This window comes from Asterias amurensis, chromosome 8, assembly GCF_032118995.1.
Source record: "Asterias amurensis chromosome 8, ASM3211899v1".
Taxonomy (NCBI): Eukaryota; Metazoa; Echinodermata; class Asteroidea; order Forcipulatida; family Asteriidae; genus Asterias; species Asterias amurensis.
Window position 1 is genome coordinate 22138976 of NC_092655.1, and position 16547 is coordinate 22155522.

General features: G+C 39.5%; 1 protein-coding gene across 1 annotated transcript in view; it reads right to left on the reverse strand.

The window, feature by feature from the left end:
• The window catches only part of LOC139941076 (putative methyltransferase YqeM), a 34927-nt gene extending 20347 nt beyond the window's left edge, over positions 1-14580 (reverse strand). The window contains exon 1 of the mRNA XM_071937498.1: positions 14434-14580. Within this exon, the coding sequence (XP_071793599.1) occupies positions 14434-14559 (126 nt within the window). The 5' untranslated portion in view covers positions 14560-14580. The remainder of the gene's footprint in view (positions 1-14433) is intronic.
• Between the last annotated feature and the right edge of the window lie 1967 nt (positions 14581-16547).

A 16547-nucleotide genomic window follows, 5' to 3' on the forward strand; every position in this document is an offset into this window, starting at 1 on the left:
TGTATGGTTGAGTAGTTTCCCATTGACCAGTGTATGGTTGTGTCGTATCCATTGACTTGTGTATGGTTATGTAGTTACCCATTGTCATTGTATTGTATTGTTGTATTGTATTGTTGTGTAGTTACCCATTGTCATGTGTATGGTTGTGAAGTGTCCCATTGACTTGTGTATGGTTTTGTATAAAGTTACACATGTATATGGTTGACTTGTGGTTGTTTGTGTAGTTACCTATTGACTTGTGTATGGTTGTGAAGTGTCCCATTGACTTGTGTATCGTTGTGTAGTTTCCAATTGACTTGTGTATGGTTGTGTAGTTTCCCAATGACTTGTGTATGGTTGTGTACTTTCCCATTGACATGTGTATGGTTGTGTAGGTACCCATTGACTTGTGTATGGTTGTGTATAAAGTTACCCATTGACTTGTGTATGGTTGTGTAGTTTCCCATTGACTTGTGTATGGTTGTGAAGTGTCCCATTGACTTTTGTATGGTTGTGTCAATTCCCATTGACTTGTGTATAGTTGTGAAGTGTCCTATTGACTTGTGTATGGTTGTGTAGTTTTCCCTTGAGTTGTGTATGGTTGTGTAGTTTCCCATTGACTTGTGTATGGTTGTGTAGTTACCCATTGACATGTGTATGGTTGTGTAGTTTCCCATTGACTTGTGTATGGTTGTGTAGATTCCCATTGGCATGTGTATGGTTGTGTTGTTTCCCATTGACTTGTGTATGGTTGTGTAGTTACCCATTGTCATGTGTATGGTTGTGTAGTTTCCCGTTGACTTGTGTATGGTTGGATAGTTTCCCATTGACATGTGTATGGTTGTATAGTTTCCCATTGACTGGTGTATGGATGTGAAGTGTCCCATTGACTTGTGTATGGTTGTGTATAAATTTACCCATTAACATGTGTATGGTTGACTTGTGGTTGTTTGTGTAGTTACCCATTGACTTGTGTATGGTTGTGTAGTTTCCCATTGACTTGTGTATGGTTGTGAAGTGTCCCATTGACTTGTGTATGGTTGTGTCAATTCCCATTGACTTGTGTATGGTTGTGAGTGTCCCATTGACTTGTGTATGGTTGTGTAGTTTTCCCTTGACTTGTGAATGGTTGTATAGTTTCCCATTGACTTGTGTATGGTTGTGTAGTTACCCATTGACATGTGTATGGTTGTGTAATTTCCCATTGACTATTGTATGATTGTGTCAATTCCCATTGACTTGTGTATGGTTGTGTAGTTTCCCATTGACTTGTGTATGGTTGTGAAGTGTCCCATTGACTTGTGTATGGTTGTGAAGTGTCCCGTTGACTTGTGTATGGTTGTGTATAAAGTTACCCATTGACATGTGTATGGTTGTGTAGTAACCCATTGACTTGTGTATGGTTGTGAAGTGTCCCTATGACTTGTGTATCGTTGTGTAGTTTCCAATTGACTTGTGTATGGTTGTGTAGTTTCCCAATGACTTGTGTATGGTTGTGTACTTTCCCATTGACATGTGTATGGTTGTGTAGGTACCCATTGACTTGTGTATGGTTGTGTATAAAGTTACCCATTGACTTGTGTATGGTTGTGTAGTTTCCCATTGACTTGTGTATGGTTGTGAAGTGTCCCATTGACTTTTGTATGGTTGTGTCAATTCCCATTGACTTGTGTATAGTTGTGAAGTGTCCTATTGACTTGTGTATGGTTGTGTAGTTTTCCCTTGAGTTGTGTATGGTTGTGTAGTTTCCAATTGACATGTGTATGGTTGCGTAGTTTCCCATTGACTTGTGTATGATTTTGTAGTTTCCCATTGACTTGTGTATTGTTGTGCAGTTTCCCATTGACATGTGTATGGTTGTGTAGGTACCCATTGACTTGTGTATGGTTGTGTAGTTACCCATTGTCATGTGTATGGTTGTGAAGTGTCCCATTGACTTGTGTATGGTTGTGTATAAAGTTACCCGTTGACATGTATATGGTTGACTTGTGGTTGTTTGTGTAGTTACCCATTGACTTGTGTATGGTTGAGTAGTTTCCCATTGACCAGTGTATGGTTGTGTCGTATCCATTGACTTGTGTATGGTTATGTAGTTACCCATTGTCATGTGTATGGTTGTGTAGTTTCCCATTGACTTGTGTATGGTTGTGAAGTGTCCCATTGACTTGTGTATGGTTGTGAAGTGTCCCGTTGACTTGTGTATGGTTGTGTATAAAGTTACCCATTGACATGTGTATGGTTGTGTAGTTACCCATTGACTTGTGTATGGTTGTGAAGTGTCCCATTGACTTGTGTATCGTTGTGTAGTTTCCAATTGACTTGTGTATGGTTGTGTAGTTTCCCAATGACTTGTGTATGGTTGTGTAGTTTCCCATTGACATGTGTATGGTTGTGTAGGTACCCATTGACTTGTGTATGGTTGTGTATAAAGTTACCCATTGACTTGTGTATGGTTGTGTAGTTTCCCATTGACTTGTGTATGGTTGTGAAGTGTCCCATTGACTTTTGTATGGTTGTGTCAATTCCCATTGACTTGTGTATAGTTGTGAAGTGTCCTATTGACTTGTGTATGGTTGTGTAGTTTTCCCTTGAGTTGTGTATGGTTGTGTAGTTTCCCATTGACTTGTGTATGGTTGTGTAGTTACCCATTGACATGTGTATGGTTGTGTAGTTTCCCATTGACTGGTGTATGGTTGTGTAGTTTCCCATTGACTTGTGTATGGTTGTGAAGTGTCCCGTTGATTTGTGTATGGTCGTGTATAAAGTTACCCATTGACATGTGTATGGTTGTGTAGTTACCCATTGACTTGTGTATGGTTGTGTAGTTACCCATTGACTTGTGTATGGTTGTGAAGTGTCCCATTGACTTGTGTATGTTTTTGTAGTTTCCCATTGACTTGTGTATGGTTGTGTAGTTTCCCATTGACTTGTGTATGGTTGTGAAGTGTCCCATTGACTTGTGTATCGTTGTGTAGTTTCTAATTGACTTGTGTATGGTTGTGTAGTTTCCCATTGACTGGTGTATGGTTGTGTAGTTTCCCATTGACATGTGTATGGTTGTGTAGGTACCCATTGACTTGTGTATGGTTGTGTATAAAGTTACCCATTGACATGTGTATGGTTGTTTAGTTACCCATTGACTTGTGTATGGTTGTGAAGTGTCCCATTGACTTGTGTATCGTTGTGTAGTTTCCAATTGACTTGTGTATCGTTGTGTAGTTTCCCATTGACTTGTGTATGGTTGTGTAGTTTCCCATTGACATGTGTATGGTTGTGTAGGTACCCATTGACTTGTGTATGGTAGTATAGTTTCCCATTGACTGGTGTATGGTTGTTTCAATTCCCATTGACTTTTGTATGGTTGTGAAGTGTCCCATTGACTTATGTATGGTTGTGTATAAAGTTACCCATTGACATGTGTATAGTTGTGTAGTTACCCACTGACATGTGTATGGATGTGTAGTTACCATTGACTTGTGTATGGTTGTGAAGTGTCCCATTGACTGGTGTATGGTTGTGTCAATTCCTATTGACTTGTGTATGGTTGTGAAGTGTCCCATTGACTGGTGTATGGTTGTGTAATTTCCCATTGACTTGTGTATGGTTGTGTAGATTCCCATTAACTTGTGTATGGTTGTGTAGATTCCCATTGACATGTGTATGGTTGTGTTGTTTCCCATTGACTTATGTATGGTTGTGTAGTTACCCATTGTCATGTGTATGGTTGTGTAGTTTCCCATTGACTTGTGTATGGTTGGATAGTTTCCCATTGACATGTGTATGGTTGTATAGTTTCCCATTGACTGGTGTATGGATGTGAAGTGTCCCATTGACTTGTGTATGGTTGTGTATAAATTTACCCATTAACATGTGTATGGTTGACTTGTGGTTGTTTGTGTAGTTACCCATTGACTTGTGTATGGTTGTGTAGTTACCCATTGACATGTGTATGGTTGTGTAGTTTCCCATTGACTGGTGTATGGTTGTGTCGATTCCCATTGACTTGTGTATGGTTGTGAAGTGTCCCATTGACTTGTGTATAGTTGTGTAGTTTCCCATTGACTTGTGTATGGTTGTGTAGTTTCCCATTGACATGTGTATGGTTGTGTAGGTACCCATTGACTTGTGTATGGTTGTGTAGTTTCCCCATTGGCATGTGTATGGTTGTGTAGTTACTCATTGACTTGTGTACGGTTGTGTAGTTTCCCATTGACTTGTGTATGGTAGTATAGTTTCCCATTGACTGATGTATGGTTGTGAAGTGTCCCATTGACTGGTATATGGTTGTGTCAATTCCCATTGACTTGTGTATGGTTGTGAAGTGTCCCATTTACTGGTGTATGGTTGTGTCAATTCCCATTGACTTGTGTATGGTTGTGAAGTGTCCCATTGACTGGTGTATGGTTGTGTAGTTTCCCATTGACTTGTGTATGGTTGTATAGTTTCCCATTGACTGGTGTATGATTGTGTCAATTCTCATTGACTTGTGTATGGTTGTGAAGTGTCCAATTGACTGGTGTATGGTTGTGTTGTTTCTCATTGACTTGTGTATGGTTGTGTAGTTTCCCATTGACATGTGTATGGTTGTGTATATACCCATTGACTTGTGTATGGTTGGTTCAATTCCCATTGGCTGGTGTATGGTTGTGTCAATTCCCATTGACTTGTGTATGGTTGTGAAGTGTCCCATTGACTTTTGTATGGTTGTGTCAATTCCCATTGACTTGTGTATAGTTGTGAAGTGTCCTATTGACTTGTGTATGGTTGTGTAGTTTTCCCTTGAGTTGTGTATGGTTGTGTAGTTTCCAATTGACATGTGTATGGTTGCGTAGTTTCCCATTGACTTGTGTATGATTTTGTAGTTTCCCATTGACTTGTGTATGGTTGTGCAGTTTCCCATTGACATGTGTATGGTTGTGTAGGTACCCATTGACTTGTGTATGGTTGTGTAGTTACCCATTGTCATGTGTATGGTTGTGAAGTGTCCCATTGACTTGTGTATGGTTGTGTATAAAGTTACCCGTTGACATGTATATGGTTGACTTGTGGTTGTTTGTGTAGTTACCCATTGACTTGTGTATGGTTGAGTAGTTTCCCATTGACCAGTGTATGGTTGTGTCGTATCCATTGACTTGTGTATGGTTATGTAGTTACCCATTGTCATGTGTATGGTTGTGTAGTTTCCCATTGACTTGTGTATGGTTGTGAAGTGTCCCATTGACTTGTGTATGGTTGTGAAGTGTCCCGTTGACTTGTGTATGGTTGTGTATAAAGTTACCCATTGACATGTGTATGGTTGTGTAGTTACCCATTGACTTGTGTATGGTTGTGAAGTGTCCCATTGACTTGTGTATCGTTGTGTAGTTTCCAATTGACTTGTGTATGGTTGTGTAGTTTCCCAATGACTTGTGTATGGTTGTGTAGTTTCCCATTGACATGTGTATGGTTGTGTAGGTACCCATTGACTTGTGTATGGTTGTGTATAAAGTTACCCATTGACTTGTGTATGGTTGTGTAGTTTCCCATTGACTTGTGTATGGTTGTGAAGTGTCCCATTGACTTTTGTATGGTTGTGTCAATTCCCATTGACTTGTGTATAGTTGTGAAGTGTCCTATTGACTTGTGTATGGTTGTGTAGTTTTCCCTTGAGTTGTGTATGGTTGTGTAGTTTCCCATTGACTTGTGTATGGTTGTGTAGTTACCCATTGACATGTGTATGGTTGTGTAGTTTCCCATTGACTGGTGTATGGTTGTGTAGTTTCCCATTGACTTGTGTATGGTTGTGAAGTGTCCCGTTGATTTGTGTATGGTCGTGTATAAAGTTACCCATTGACATGTGTATGGTTGTGTAGTTACCCATTGACTTGTGTATGGTTGTGTAGTTACCCATTGACTTGTGTATGGTTGTGAAGTGTCCCATTGACTTGTGTATGTTTTTGTAGTTTCCCATTGACTTGTGTATGGTTGTGTAGTTTCCCATTGACTTGTGTATGGTTGTGAAGTGTCCCATTGACTTGTGTATCGTTGTGTAGTTTCTAATTGACTTGTGTATGGTTGTGTAGTTTCCCATTGACTGGTGTATGGTTGTGTAGTTTCCCATTGACATGTGTATGGTTGTGTAGGTACCCATTGACTTGTGTATGGTTGTGTATAAAGTTACCCATTGACATGTGTATGGTTGTTTAGTTACCCATTGACTTGTGTATGGTTGTGAAGTGTCCCATTGACTTGTGTATCGTTGTGTAGTTTCCAATTGACTTGTGTATCGTTGTGTAGTTTCCCATTGACTTGTGTATGGTTGTGTAGTTTCCCATTGACATGTGTATGGTTGTGTAGGTACCCATTGACTTGTGTATGGTAGTATAGTTTCCCATTGACTGGTGTATGGTTGTTTCAATTCCCATTGACTTTTGTATGGTTGTGAAGTGTCCCATTGACTTATGTATGGTTGTGTATAAAGTTACCCATTGACATGTGTATAGTTGTGTAGTTACCCACTGACATGTGTATGGATGTGTAGTTACCATTGACTTGTGTATGGTTGTGAAGTGTCCCATTGACTGGTGTATGGTTGTGTCAATTCCTATTGACTTGTGTATGGTTGTGAAGTGTCCCATTGACTGGTGTATGGTTGTGTAATTTCCCATTGACTTGTGTATGGTTGTGTAGATTCCCATTAACTTGTGTATGGTTGTGTAGATTCCCATTGACATGTGTATGGTTGTGTTGTTTCCCATTGACTTATGTATGGTTGTGTAGTTACCCATTGTCATGTGTATGGTTGTGTAGTTTCCCGTTGACTTGTGTATGGTTGGATAGTTTCCCATTGACATGTGTATGGTTGTATAGTTTCCCATTGACTGGTGTATGGATGTGAAGTGTCCCATTGACTTGTGTATGGTTGTGTATAAATTTACCCATTAACATGTGTATGGTTGACTTGTGGTTGTTTGTGTAGTTACCCATTGACTTGTGTATGGTTGTGTAGTTACCCATTGACATGTGTATGGTTGTGTAGTTTCCCATTGACTGGTGTATGGTTGTGTCGATTCCCATTGACTTGTGTATGGTTGTGAAGTGTCCCATTGACTTGTGTATAGTTGTGTAGTTTCCCATTGACTTGTGTATGGTTGTGTAGTTTCCCATTGACATGTGTATGGTTGTGTAGGTACCCATTGACTTGTGTATGGTTGTGTAGTTTCCCCATTGGCATGTGTATGGTTGTGTAGTTACTCATTGACTTGTGTACGGTTGTGTAGTTTCCCATTGACTTGTGTATGGTAGTATAGTTTCCCATTGACTGATGTATGGTTGTGAAGTGTCCCATTGACTGGTATATGGTTGTGTCAATTCCCATTGACTTGTGTATGGTTGTGAAGTGTCCCATTGACTGGTGTTTGGTTGTGTAGTTTCCCATTGACTTGTGTATGGTTGTATAGTTTCCCATTGACTGGTGTATGATTGTGTCAATTCTCATTGACTTGTGTATGGTTGTGAAGTGTCCAATTGACTGGTGTATGGTTGTGTTGTTTCTCATTGACTTGTGTATGGTTGTGTAGTTTCCCATTGACATGTGTATGGTTGTGTATATACCCATTGACTTGTGTATGGTTGGTTCAATTCCCATTGGCTGGTGTATGGTTGTGTCAATTCCCATTGACTTGTGTATGGTTGTGAAGTGTCCCATTGACTGGTGTATGGTTGTGTTAATTCCCATTGACTTGTGTATGGTTGTGAAGTGTCCCATTGACTTGTGTATGGTTGTGTAGTTTCCCATTGACTTGTGTATGGTTGTGTAGTTTCCCATTGGCATGTGTATGGTCGTGTAGTTACCCATTGACTTGTGTACGGTTGTGTAGTTTCCCGTTGACATGTGTATGGCTGTGTAGTTACCCGTTACCTGTGTATGGTTGTGTAGTTTCCCATTTGTGTGTGTATGGTTGTGTAGTGTCTCATTTGAATTGCAGACCTACCAAGTCTCGCGCATTAGTCGTGAGAATCACGCATTTGGGCTCTGTCTCACGCTCACACGCACAGCAACCATTTTCTCACACATTGGGGCCAGACCGGGAAAACAAATAAAAATTAACGTCATGCATTGCCAAATCGCGCTCGTGTGTACAAAAAACGCAATCTACAATGTTTGCACAATCTTCAGATTGCACGCAGTATATCAGAATCATCATTTTTTGGTACAAACTTTGTACAAACAGAGCACAAATTTGCAGATTGTGCACGCTTTTGCTCTTCCAGCACGTTCAGCTAAAATTCGGCAGAGCGCAAAACGCTAATTGCGCACAAGTTTTTCCCGATTCGTTTTAGCAAACTCGTTAAATGCGCTCCACTAGCGAAGACACAACAGGCAGAGGAAGTGAGTGGAGGATTTTGGACATCATCTTTAGTCCTTTTTTTGTTAGTTTGGAAGGAAACAATCTGACACAATCGTACCTCCACATTAACCATCAACGTATTCTGTGTACCTCATGTTAGTTTTAATTATTCTAAAAAGGTTTTTGATGCATTTTGGAACACTTTTTTTGTCCACAATTAACTTTCTGATTTTTTTTTTATAAAAAAATTAATAAAAAAAAAAAAATTGGGCGGCGATTTTTTTGGGGGGTGAGCTTTGAAAAATCTCACGCAAAGCTGGCCTCTGGACTTGGCATCTCTGGAAACTAGAAAAAAAACACGAAAATCCCAGACCTTTGAAACCATGTTAGTTCCACAATGCTGAAAGACGCCATGTCGAAATCTACATAATAATGGTGGTTAAGGCAGTGCAACTCCATTACTTATGCTGTTGTTCTCTTTAGAGACGTTTTGTAGTCACTTTGATTGATGGGGAGCGAGGAAACTAAAAAGAAAAAAACACGAAAATCCCAGACCTTTGAAATCATGTTAGGCCTATTCTTTTGAATGTTTTGTTTGTGCATAGGTTCGTTATACGTGGGTAGGACAACGGACCTTTATGCTTTTGAACTTCTTCTCACGTAGCTGGTGAGGTCAAAATGTGAGGCCAGCAAGTACCCATGTAGTTTTAATTGGAAGCAGTTTTCTATAGCAGCCATTTCTATTACCTTTTGAAAGAAAAAAAAGAAAAAAACTAACTTTGCTTGTTACATAAAATAACACTACATTTAAGTGGTTACAGACAGTGGATTGGTAATTACTCAAAATAATTATTAGCATAAAACCTTGGTAACGAGTAATAGGGAGAGGTTGGTGGTATAAAACATTGTGAGAAACGGCTCCCTCTGAAGTAACGTAGTTTTCGAGAAAGAAGTAATTTTCCACGAATTTGATTTTGAGACCTCAGACTTTGATTTTGAGGTCTCGAAATCAAGCATCTGAAAGCACAACTTTGTGTGACAAGGGTGTTTTTTCTTGTATTATTATCTTACACTTTCGACGACCAATTGAGCTCAGATTTTCAAGGTCTGGGATTTTCGTTTTTTCTTGCTTGTTTCCTTGCTACCCAACCAAAGCGACGACAGGATAAAAGTTTATTGTCGCCACAACCACTCACTTATACTCACCGAACAATGACTCTAATCTGTTAATCCATAACATGATTTTCAAGGTCTGGGATTTTCGTTTTTTCTTGCTTGTTTCCTTGCTACCCAACCAAAGCGACGACAATACGTCTCGTATCGGGATAACAATGGTATTATATTTCGACATGTCTTTTTTCATTTTTGTCTAGTATTATGCTTATGACACACCTTTTTGTCATGTTTTCTTTTATGTTCAATTCTATGTATTTTGTTTATCTGTTTCATTTAAATTCCCCTCTCGTTTTCATTTTATTGCTTAAAATTTATTTTACGCTAACACTGTTTTCTGTTTGTTCTTCTTGTAGTTGTGAATTGTTTTGCCGCAACATTTTTTTAAAGGCATGCAGTGGACACTTTTGGTAATTGTCAAAGACCAGTCTTCTCACTTGGTGTATCTCAACATATGCATAAAATAACAAACCTGTGACAATTTGAGCTCAATCGGTCGTCGAAGTTGCGAGATGATAATGAAAGAAAAAACACCCTTGTCACACGAAATTATGTGTTCCAGATGCTTGATTTCGAGACCTCAAATTCTAAATCTGAGGTCTCGAAATCAAATTCGTGGAAAATTACGTCTTTCTCGAAAACTACCTTACACAGAGGGAGCCGTTTCTCACAATGTTTTATACTATCAACCTCTCCCCATTACTCGTTACCAAGAAAGGTTATATGTTAATAATTATTTTGAGTAATTACCAATAGTGTCCACTGCCTTAAACCACCTTATATAAATGCTCACATTGCTGTCTTCGTTTAGAAAGGGGGGGGGGGGGTCCGTACTCGACAAGCTCTGCTTTTAAATTGGCCCCCTCCATCTCCACCATGTGTTTTGTATTGGTATTTAGTAGATGTTTTCTGTTATTGTAAGATTGCATTTGCTTGATGCAGAAGGTTATTCACTATACCTTATGTGTAGACTAAGCAAGTCTCGCGCGTATTTGAACTTCCGGGACCATTATGGTCTTAACCCTATAGAGTTTTATACTCTAAGCACAAACATCATTTCAACAACATATCCTACTTTTACGATGTCGACTTCCAAAGATAAATTATCACAGCAAGACGATATTATACTTTATCCCGAGATAAACTATCACAGTAAGACGACGGTGGAAATAAATCGGGTATAAACGGGACTGGGAAAGACCCGCGCAAGACTGAAAACAGTGGAGGGACCAACATATAATGAGCAACGGAGAAAAAACGGGGAAGTGTACGACTTCACAAAGCACCAAGATTCGTCTTAACTTAGGACGGATATGTTTTCCACGGTGATTTGTATTGTGACTCTGAGTATTTTACTTTTTGCTTAATTTTAAAAATTTATCAAGAATGTAGTACGTTGTTATATCAAGCAGCCATATCAGGGAAATGCAAAAAATACAACATTACACCCCAATATGAAAGTGGTCTAATCTTTATGGACTATGGACTATCCAGAGACTTTGCGCATGGCACCAGACTATTATTTCGTTTAGCCTCAGTTTGGTTACAGTGGGTTTCAACGGAGTAAAATCAAGATGACAACACCGTGGTAAAGGTCTTTAGGCCACAAGGTCGATTCGAATGGAATTAGTCCTCTCATATCACACTTTGCGAAGGTTTTTATTTAAAATGTGCATACAGTTTTTAACATTATATTTGAGAACTCTTCATTTAGAAAAACATTTCAAGATAATCCTCCTTTATTTTAAGTTTTTTCGTTGAAACAAATTCCCCCAAACGGAGCGGTTTTCCTGACGTGCGCTTATAATGAACATTCGCATTTTCTCGTGGATTCTCAGATCACCATTTTGCAGAAACTCTGCGCGTCAGCTTGATTATCTAGAAGTTGCGCACTGACTGCTCCCCCTGACAAAGTACAAGCCATCAAAGACTTACCTCCTCCAAATTCCTTGCGTAAAGTACGAGAGTTTTGGGGTTTAGTAAACTTCTACCGCAGATTTATACCTCATGCTGCGGATATTTTACAACCACTCACTGATACCCTACCAGTAAAGGTTAAAGGGACACACTGGCTTCGTTGGGCTATTTAGGCTACAAAATGATTCTAAAGGTCTTCCAGGAATGGAGAAGAATAGTTGCTAAAAGAAACCATCAAATTTGGCCGTTTTAACGCATTTTTCAAAAAAAACGAAGGTCACGTGGGTTATCCGAACCACTTTTTTGGTTCGGATAACCCACGTGACCTTCGGAGATAGTTTTACATCCAGTCGTATAAAAATAAATTAAAAACAAATCACTAGACAAAATTTTCTAAGTTTTTTTTTACAATTATTCTTGAATGTTTGACAAAAGATACTATGTATCAGATTGCGGGTAAAACTGTAAATGATTATGAAAAAGGGACGTAAGATTCTCATTCAGAGAGTCCGTGCAACGGAAGCGTGTTTTACAGCGCCTCGGCATGGGAGCAATCGGAACGTGAGCCTTGGGGCATATCACGTACCGCACATGCCGTGTCTCGTGGGGGCTGGAGGTGTAACCCCGGGCGCTATGAACTCCCAGCTTGCGGGTCTCGCCGTGAGCTTGTAAGGGTTGGGAGCCAGACATCAAAGTAAATGTTTGTCAGTCGGTAAACCTCGTGTCGATTTCGTTATATCTTATGATCGCAACGTTCCAATGTAATGCTCTGTTTTGTTTCATGGCTCCTAATTTCTTTTTGTTGTTTTCAGGTAATTAAAAAAGATTGATGATGTCAAAACGTAGGAATACCGCACTTTGTTACATTGACATTGAGTTCAAGCTGACTTGGCTTCTTCAAAAGCCTGCAGTATCCCTATCAGACAGTTTAATAGACTTGTTCTTAAAGGGACACACCTGCTCACCCGTTTACGCAATTTAGGGGTGTAGAATCATCAATAATGTTTTTATAGATGGTTGCTGTGAAAAAGAAATCATCAAAATGTCACGTTATTAGCGAAAAATGATTTTAAAAACCCAAAGTGGTAAAAGGCCCGTGTATACGTGTTTCCAGCCGTTGCAACTGTCAAGTCTTCGTGACATTGTCACACAATGTTGAGTATTCGTACAACTTGTAAAAGTGACATTAAAAATGTATAAATATATATATGTTGTTCCCCTTAAGGTGATCCCCTGTCTGCCGCTTCCCAGGTTGTATCGTTACCCGGGTGTGATCCCTGGCTACACGGCAGTTTGCGGTTTAATGGCTTCTGACAGGCACCCCCCGAACAAAGATATTGACAAAATTGGGAGACCATCAACATTAGGGCTAGATAGCTCAGTTGGTAGAGCGCCGGCACGTTAAACCGGAGGTCGTTGGTTCAAATCCCGCTCTAGTCAATTTTTCTTTGTTCAATCCTAAAATCATTTAAAAATGTACCCAGTCAGTTTCCCTTGTGGTTTATTATTTGATATATAATATATATATGTTGTTATACAATTTGTCTGATTGGCTCTTTGACAAAGACCGCCTGACTTGCTGGCAATGGGACGACACTAACCCTTGACTAATCCGCGTGTATTTGAATTATACCCAATGTGCTCAACACAATAAAATAAGCGTGTCATTATAGCAGTGTACGTGCTATATTTTTAGTCGACCAAGTAATTACCCTTACAGTCATCTTAGCGGGGAAATACTCAGTGCAGTGAATAAAATTAACACGACAAAAGCCGATCATTGAATTAAAGCTATGCGTAAAAGAGGCGGAAAATAATCCACATTTATACGGTACGGATAATACGTAGTAGGCCCGCTCGATCAACACTAAAATATCACGAAAAATCCTACCATCATTGCCAAGTATACCCTTCCCAATATTAATTAAAGCTCTATTCCAGAAACAAACAACAATTCCTTTAGTGAGAACGCAAGAGAGAAGGTGAAGGGGAGGCGATATTTCTCAACTATGTTGTGCATGCTCAACAATCAAAATACAACAAATGACATTTATATTCCATACCGATTATAAGTACAATTTCTAATCCAATCCTACAAAATGATTATTACCTGTAAGAATACCTCCCTTACCCCACATTACCTTTCACAACATTGTATATACTAGGATCCTCCTCATCTAGCGGGGTACCGCTCATCTAGCGGTGTGGGAGTTCGTTTGTGGTCAATTATTTTATGAGACAAATCTGGGAAAACGTTTCCATATTGTTTTATGGTCCGGTTTAGATCGAAAGCTGAGGCCATCTACCCTACTCATATATAATATAATAACATGTAAAATCTAGATCCTGTCTGCAATCTCTTTACTTTGTCACCAAATATAAACGTTTCATCTTTCAACTTTAAAGACCATGAATAATTCCGTCCCATAAAAATAAGGCTTTAAAACAAAGTTGTTACTGTTTGTAATATCTTCTGAAACCGTTCTCCAATCTGTGACTGGTTTATATCATCTTATTAAATATCTTAAAAGTCATGGATGTATTTCCTTAATTTTAAATAAGACCGTCCCAGCAGAACGGTGTTCGCGGGCTATGAATGATTCCAAACCCATCCTCTTACCGTGTTGTGTCGCACTTCGGAATGCGCCACACTATGGTCACTTTCCTTGATGCCCAACTTGGGCTTTGCATACCAAATTCTTTACAAGCGTACCCGCTTGCTTGTGCCCAACAGACAATATTTTCCTGCTATTCGCTGTAACGTAGGAAAATAAAAAAATTCAGGTAGCAGAAAAGTAGAAAAAATTCGTATAAAAAAAACATAAAATCTGCGTTGATATCAGAAAAGCAGATGGTCACTTTTCGTCCGCCATAATACTCTATAAGAATAAGTGATAACTCCCGAAGGATCGATAAAGTACTCTTACCAATTAATAGATCAATTCGAGTCATCTATACTTCAAGTAATATTAAATGCGAACAATATTGAAATACAGATTTTGTACCTATATGTAAAAAAAAAGTTAGTACATACCTGTAATAGGCAAAGACACAAGAATGGAGCAGTTTTTGAGTATAATCTTATCGCCTTGCCAAAATATATGAAATTGAACAGACACAGTCGATTCAGTGGCACTTTGGTGTCTCTGGCCAATACCATTTTATACAGATGGGTGTCACATTCTACATATTATATTTTCTTCGAGGGGCTGTCAATTCAGTGGCACTTTGGTGTCTCTGGCCAATACCATTTTATACAGATGGGTGTCACATTCTAAATACTATATTTTCTTAGAGGGGCTCTTAGTGTGAGCTTAACTATGGCCTGAAGTGATGTGGGTGCAGCTGACAAACATCACCCCAAAAAACAGATAATGTAGAAAGGTTCATTTCGGTCGTCGGCGTACAGTGTGAAGTGTGTATACACGTCGTTTACATTGTACTTGCATGAAATGATGTTATGGTAGTAGTCAATATTAGCTCCCCGAGGTATTTTGGAAGGTGACAAACTAATTCCCGAGGCGAACGAAGCTGAGGAAACTATGTCAAGTTCCAGTATCGAGGGGAGCTCATAATATCGACTATAGTCACCCGAAATAAACCATGTTATATTTGTTTTACTAACTTCATACATTGTTCAGTTGTTTAGAGGGAAAATGACGATTGTGAAATAAAATGAACCATGATAAGTTTGATCATGATGTCGCTAGAGCAATGTTCGTGCGCGTGTGTACAACAGCTCCACGATCGTAAAGCGCATGACAAGTAGAAAAGCGCCCGGGGATGACGTCGCACAATGGTAATGCCCATGACAAGTAGCTCCCAGGCTGCCTGGGCGCTGTTCTACTTGTCATACGCATTTACCATGTGCGTGCTTGGTAAAATATCAAAATTAGCACCTGGCACGTAATGATGAATGGACTAGTATACAGATATTGACTGCTTCGAGTGGCATAGTAAAACTAGTCACTCGAGGTGATCCCCGGAGCAGCCTATCTTCCCGAGGCGAAGCCGAGGGAAGATAGGCTGGTCCGGGGAAAACCCCTTCCTTTGATTCTATCTGTATACTTTAATAAAAAATAATTCACACAACACCTTTGTCCAGTTCTTCGTTGTTCATGTGATCCACTATCACCAAAGTTGTGTTGCGTACAGAACAGTACTGTTGAACAATTCTTTCCACGTATTTTATGCTGCTTTTAGTGTTCTTTGAATCTTCTGAGTCTATAAAATCTCGTAATTCATCTTCAGTAAGTAAAACAAATCGCGGACGGGGCTCATTGTCCTCCATTTTCCTGGTAGAATCGTCAAAAAACTTTACGTACGTCGCGCACAATCAATCGTCAAACAAGAACTGTAAAATCTTAAGTTGAAACACCGAGTTTTGACAAAATAAGAGGGTACCAGACTACTGCTGTTACGTTCGTTCTCTAAACCGTATTTCAAATGCACATGTGTTGTACATACACCGGGTTCGAGGTTGTCAAGCAGCTCGTTTAAATCAATGGTAGTCAATGTAGTCTGGGTACCAGGGTATCCATGCACTAGTACATCGGTTGCTAGGCTATCGTTGAATAGTCCATTGAGTAGTTCTTTGGTCGGTGAACATGTACAAGAGTTAAAAATACACAACACCATGTGACACGCTCTCGGCCAATCAACAGATAGAATCAAAGAAAGGGGTGTTATAATAAGAACTCGACTCTGGATCATGAATATTTACCGGATGTACCTGATTTTCACAATCACTCCTTTTAAACAAAATCAAGTTAGTTCCGATAGCTCTCACCCACTTCACTGGAAATTCCAGAAAAGCCTTAGAAGTAGTCGATTTCTTCAAAGAGCCATCAAAACCCGGAGGTATGGCAGCTCCTTTGTTCCGGCTGCCATTCAATTATATAATTGCCAGCTTGAACGGTGAGTTGTTGCATCTTTCTGGATCTAAACGCCTTTGTTGTTATTGCATTTTTACTTTTGTTGTTGTTTAGTGTTCTTTTCCGTGTATATGCCCTTTTATTTGTGGTTCACTTTTTGTGTTACACTCTCCGGTAGCTGTCATGGCAGCGTCCACGAGTACAACGAGCGGCGAACGCGTGGATCGTATGAGAGAATTTGGTGTGAAGACCAAGCAAATTATCCTGTATTTGT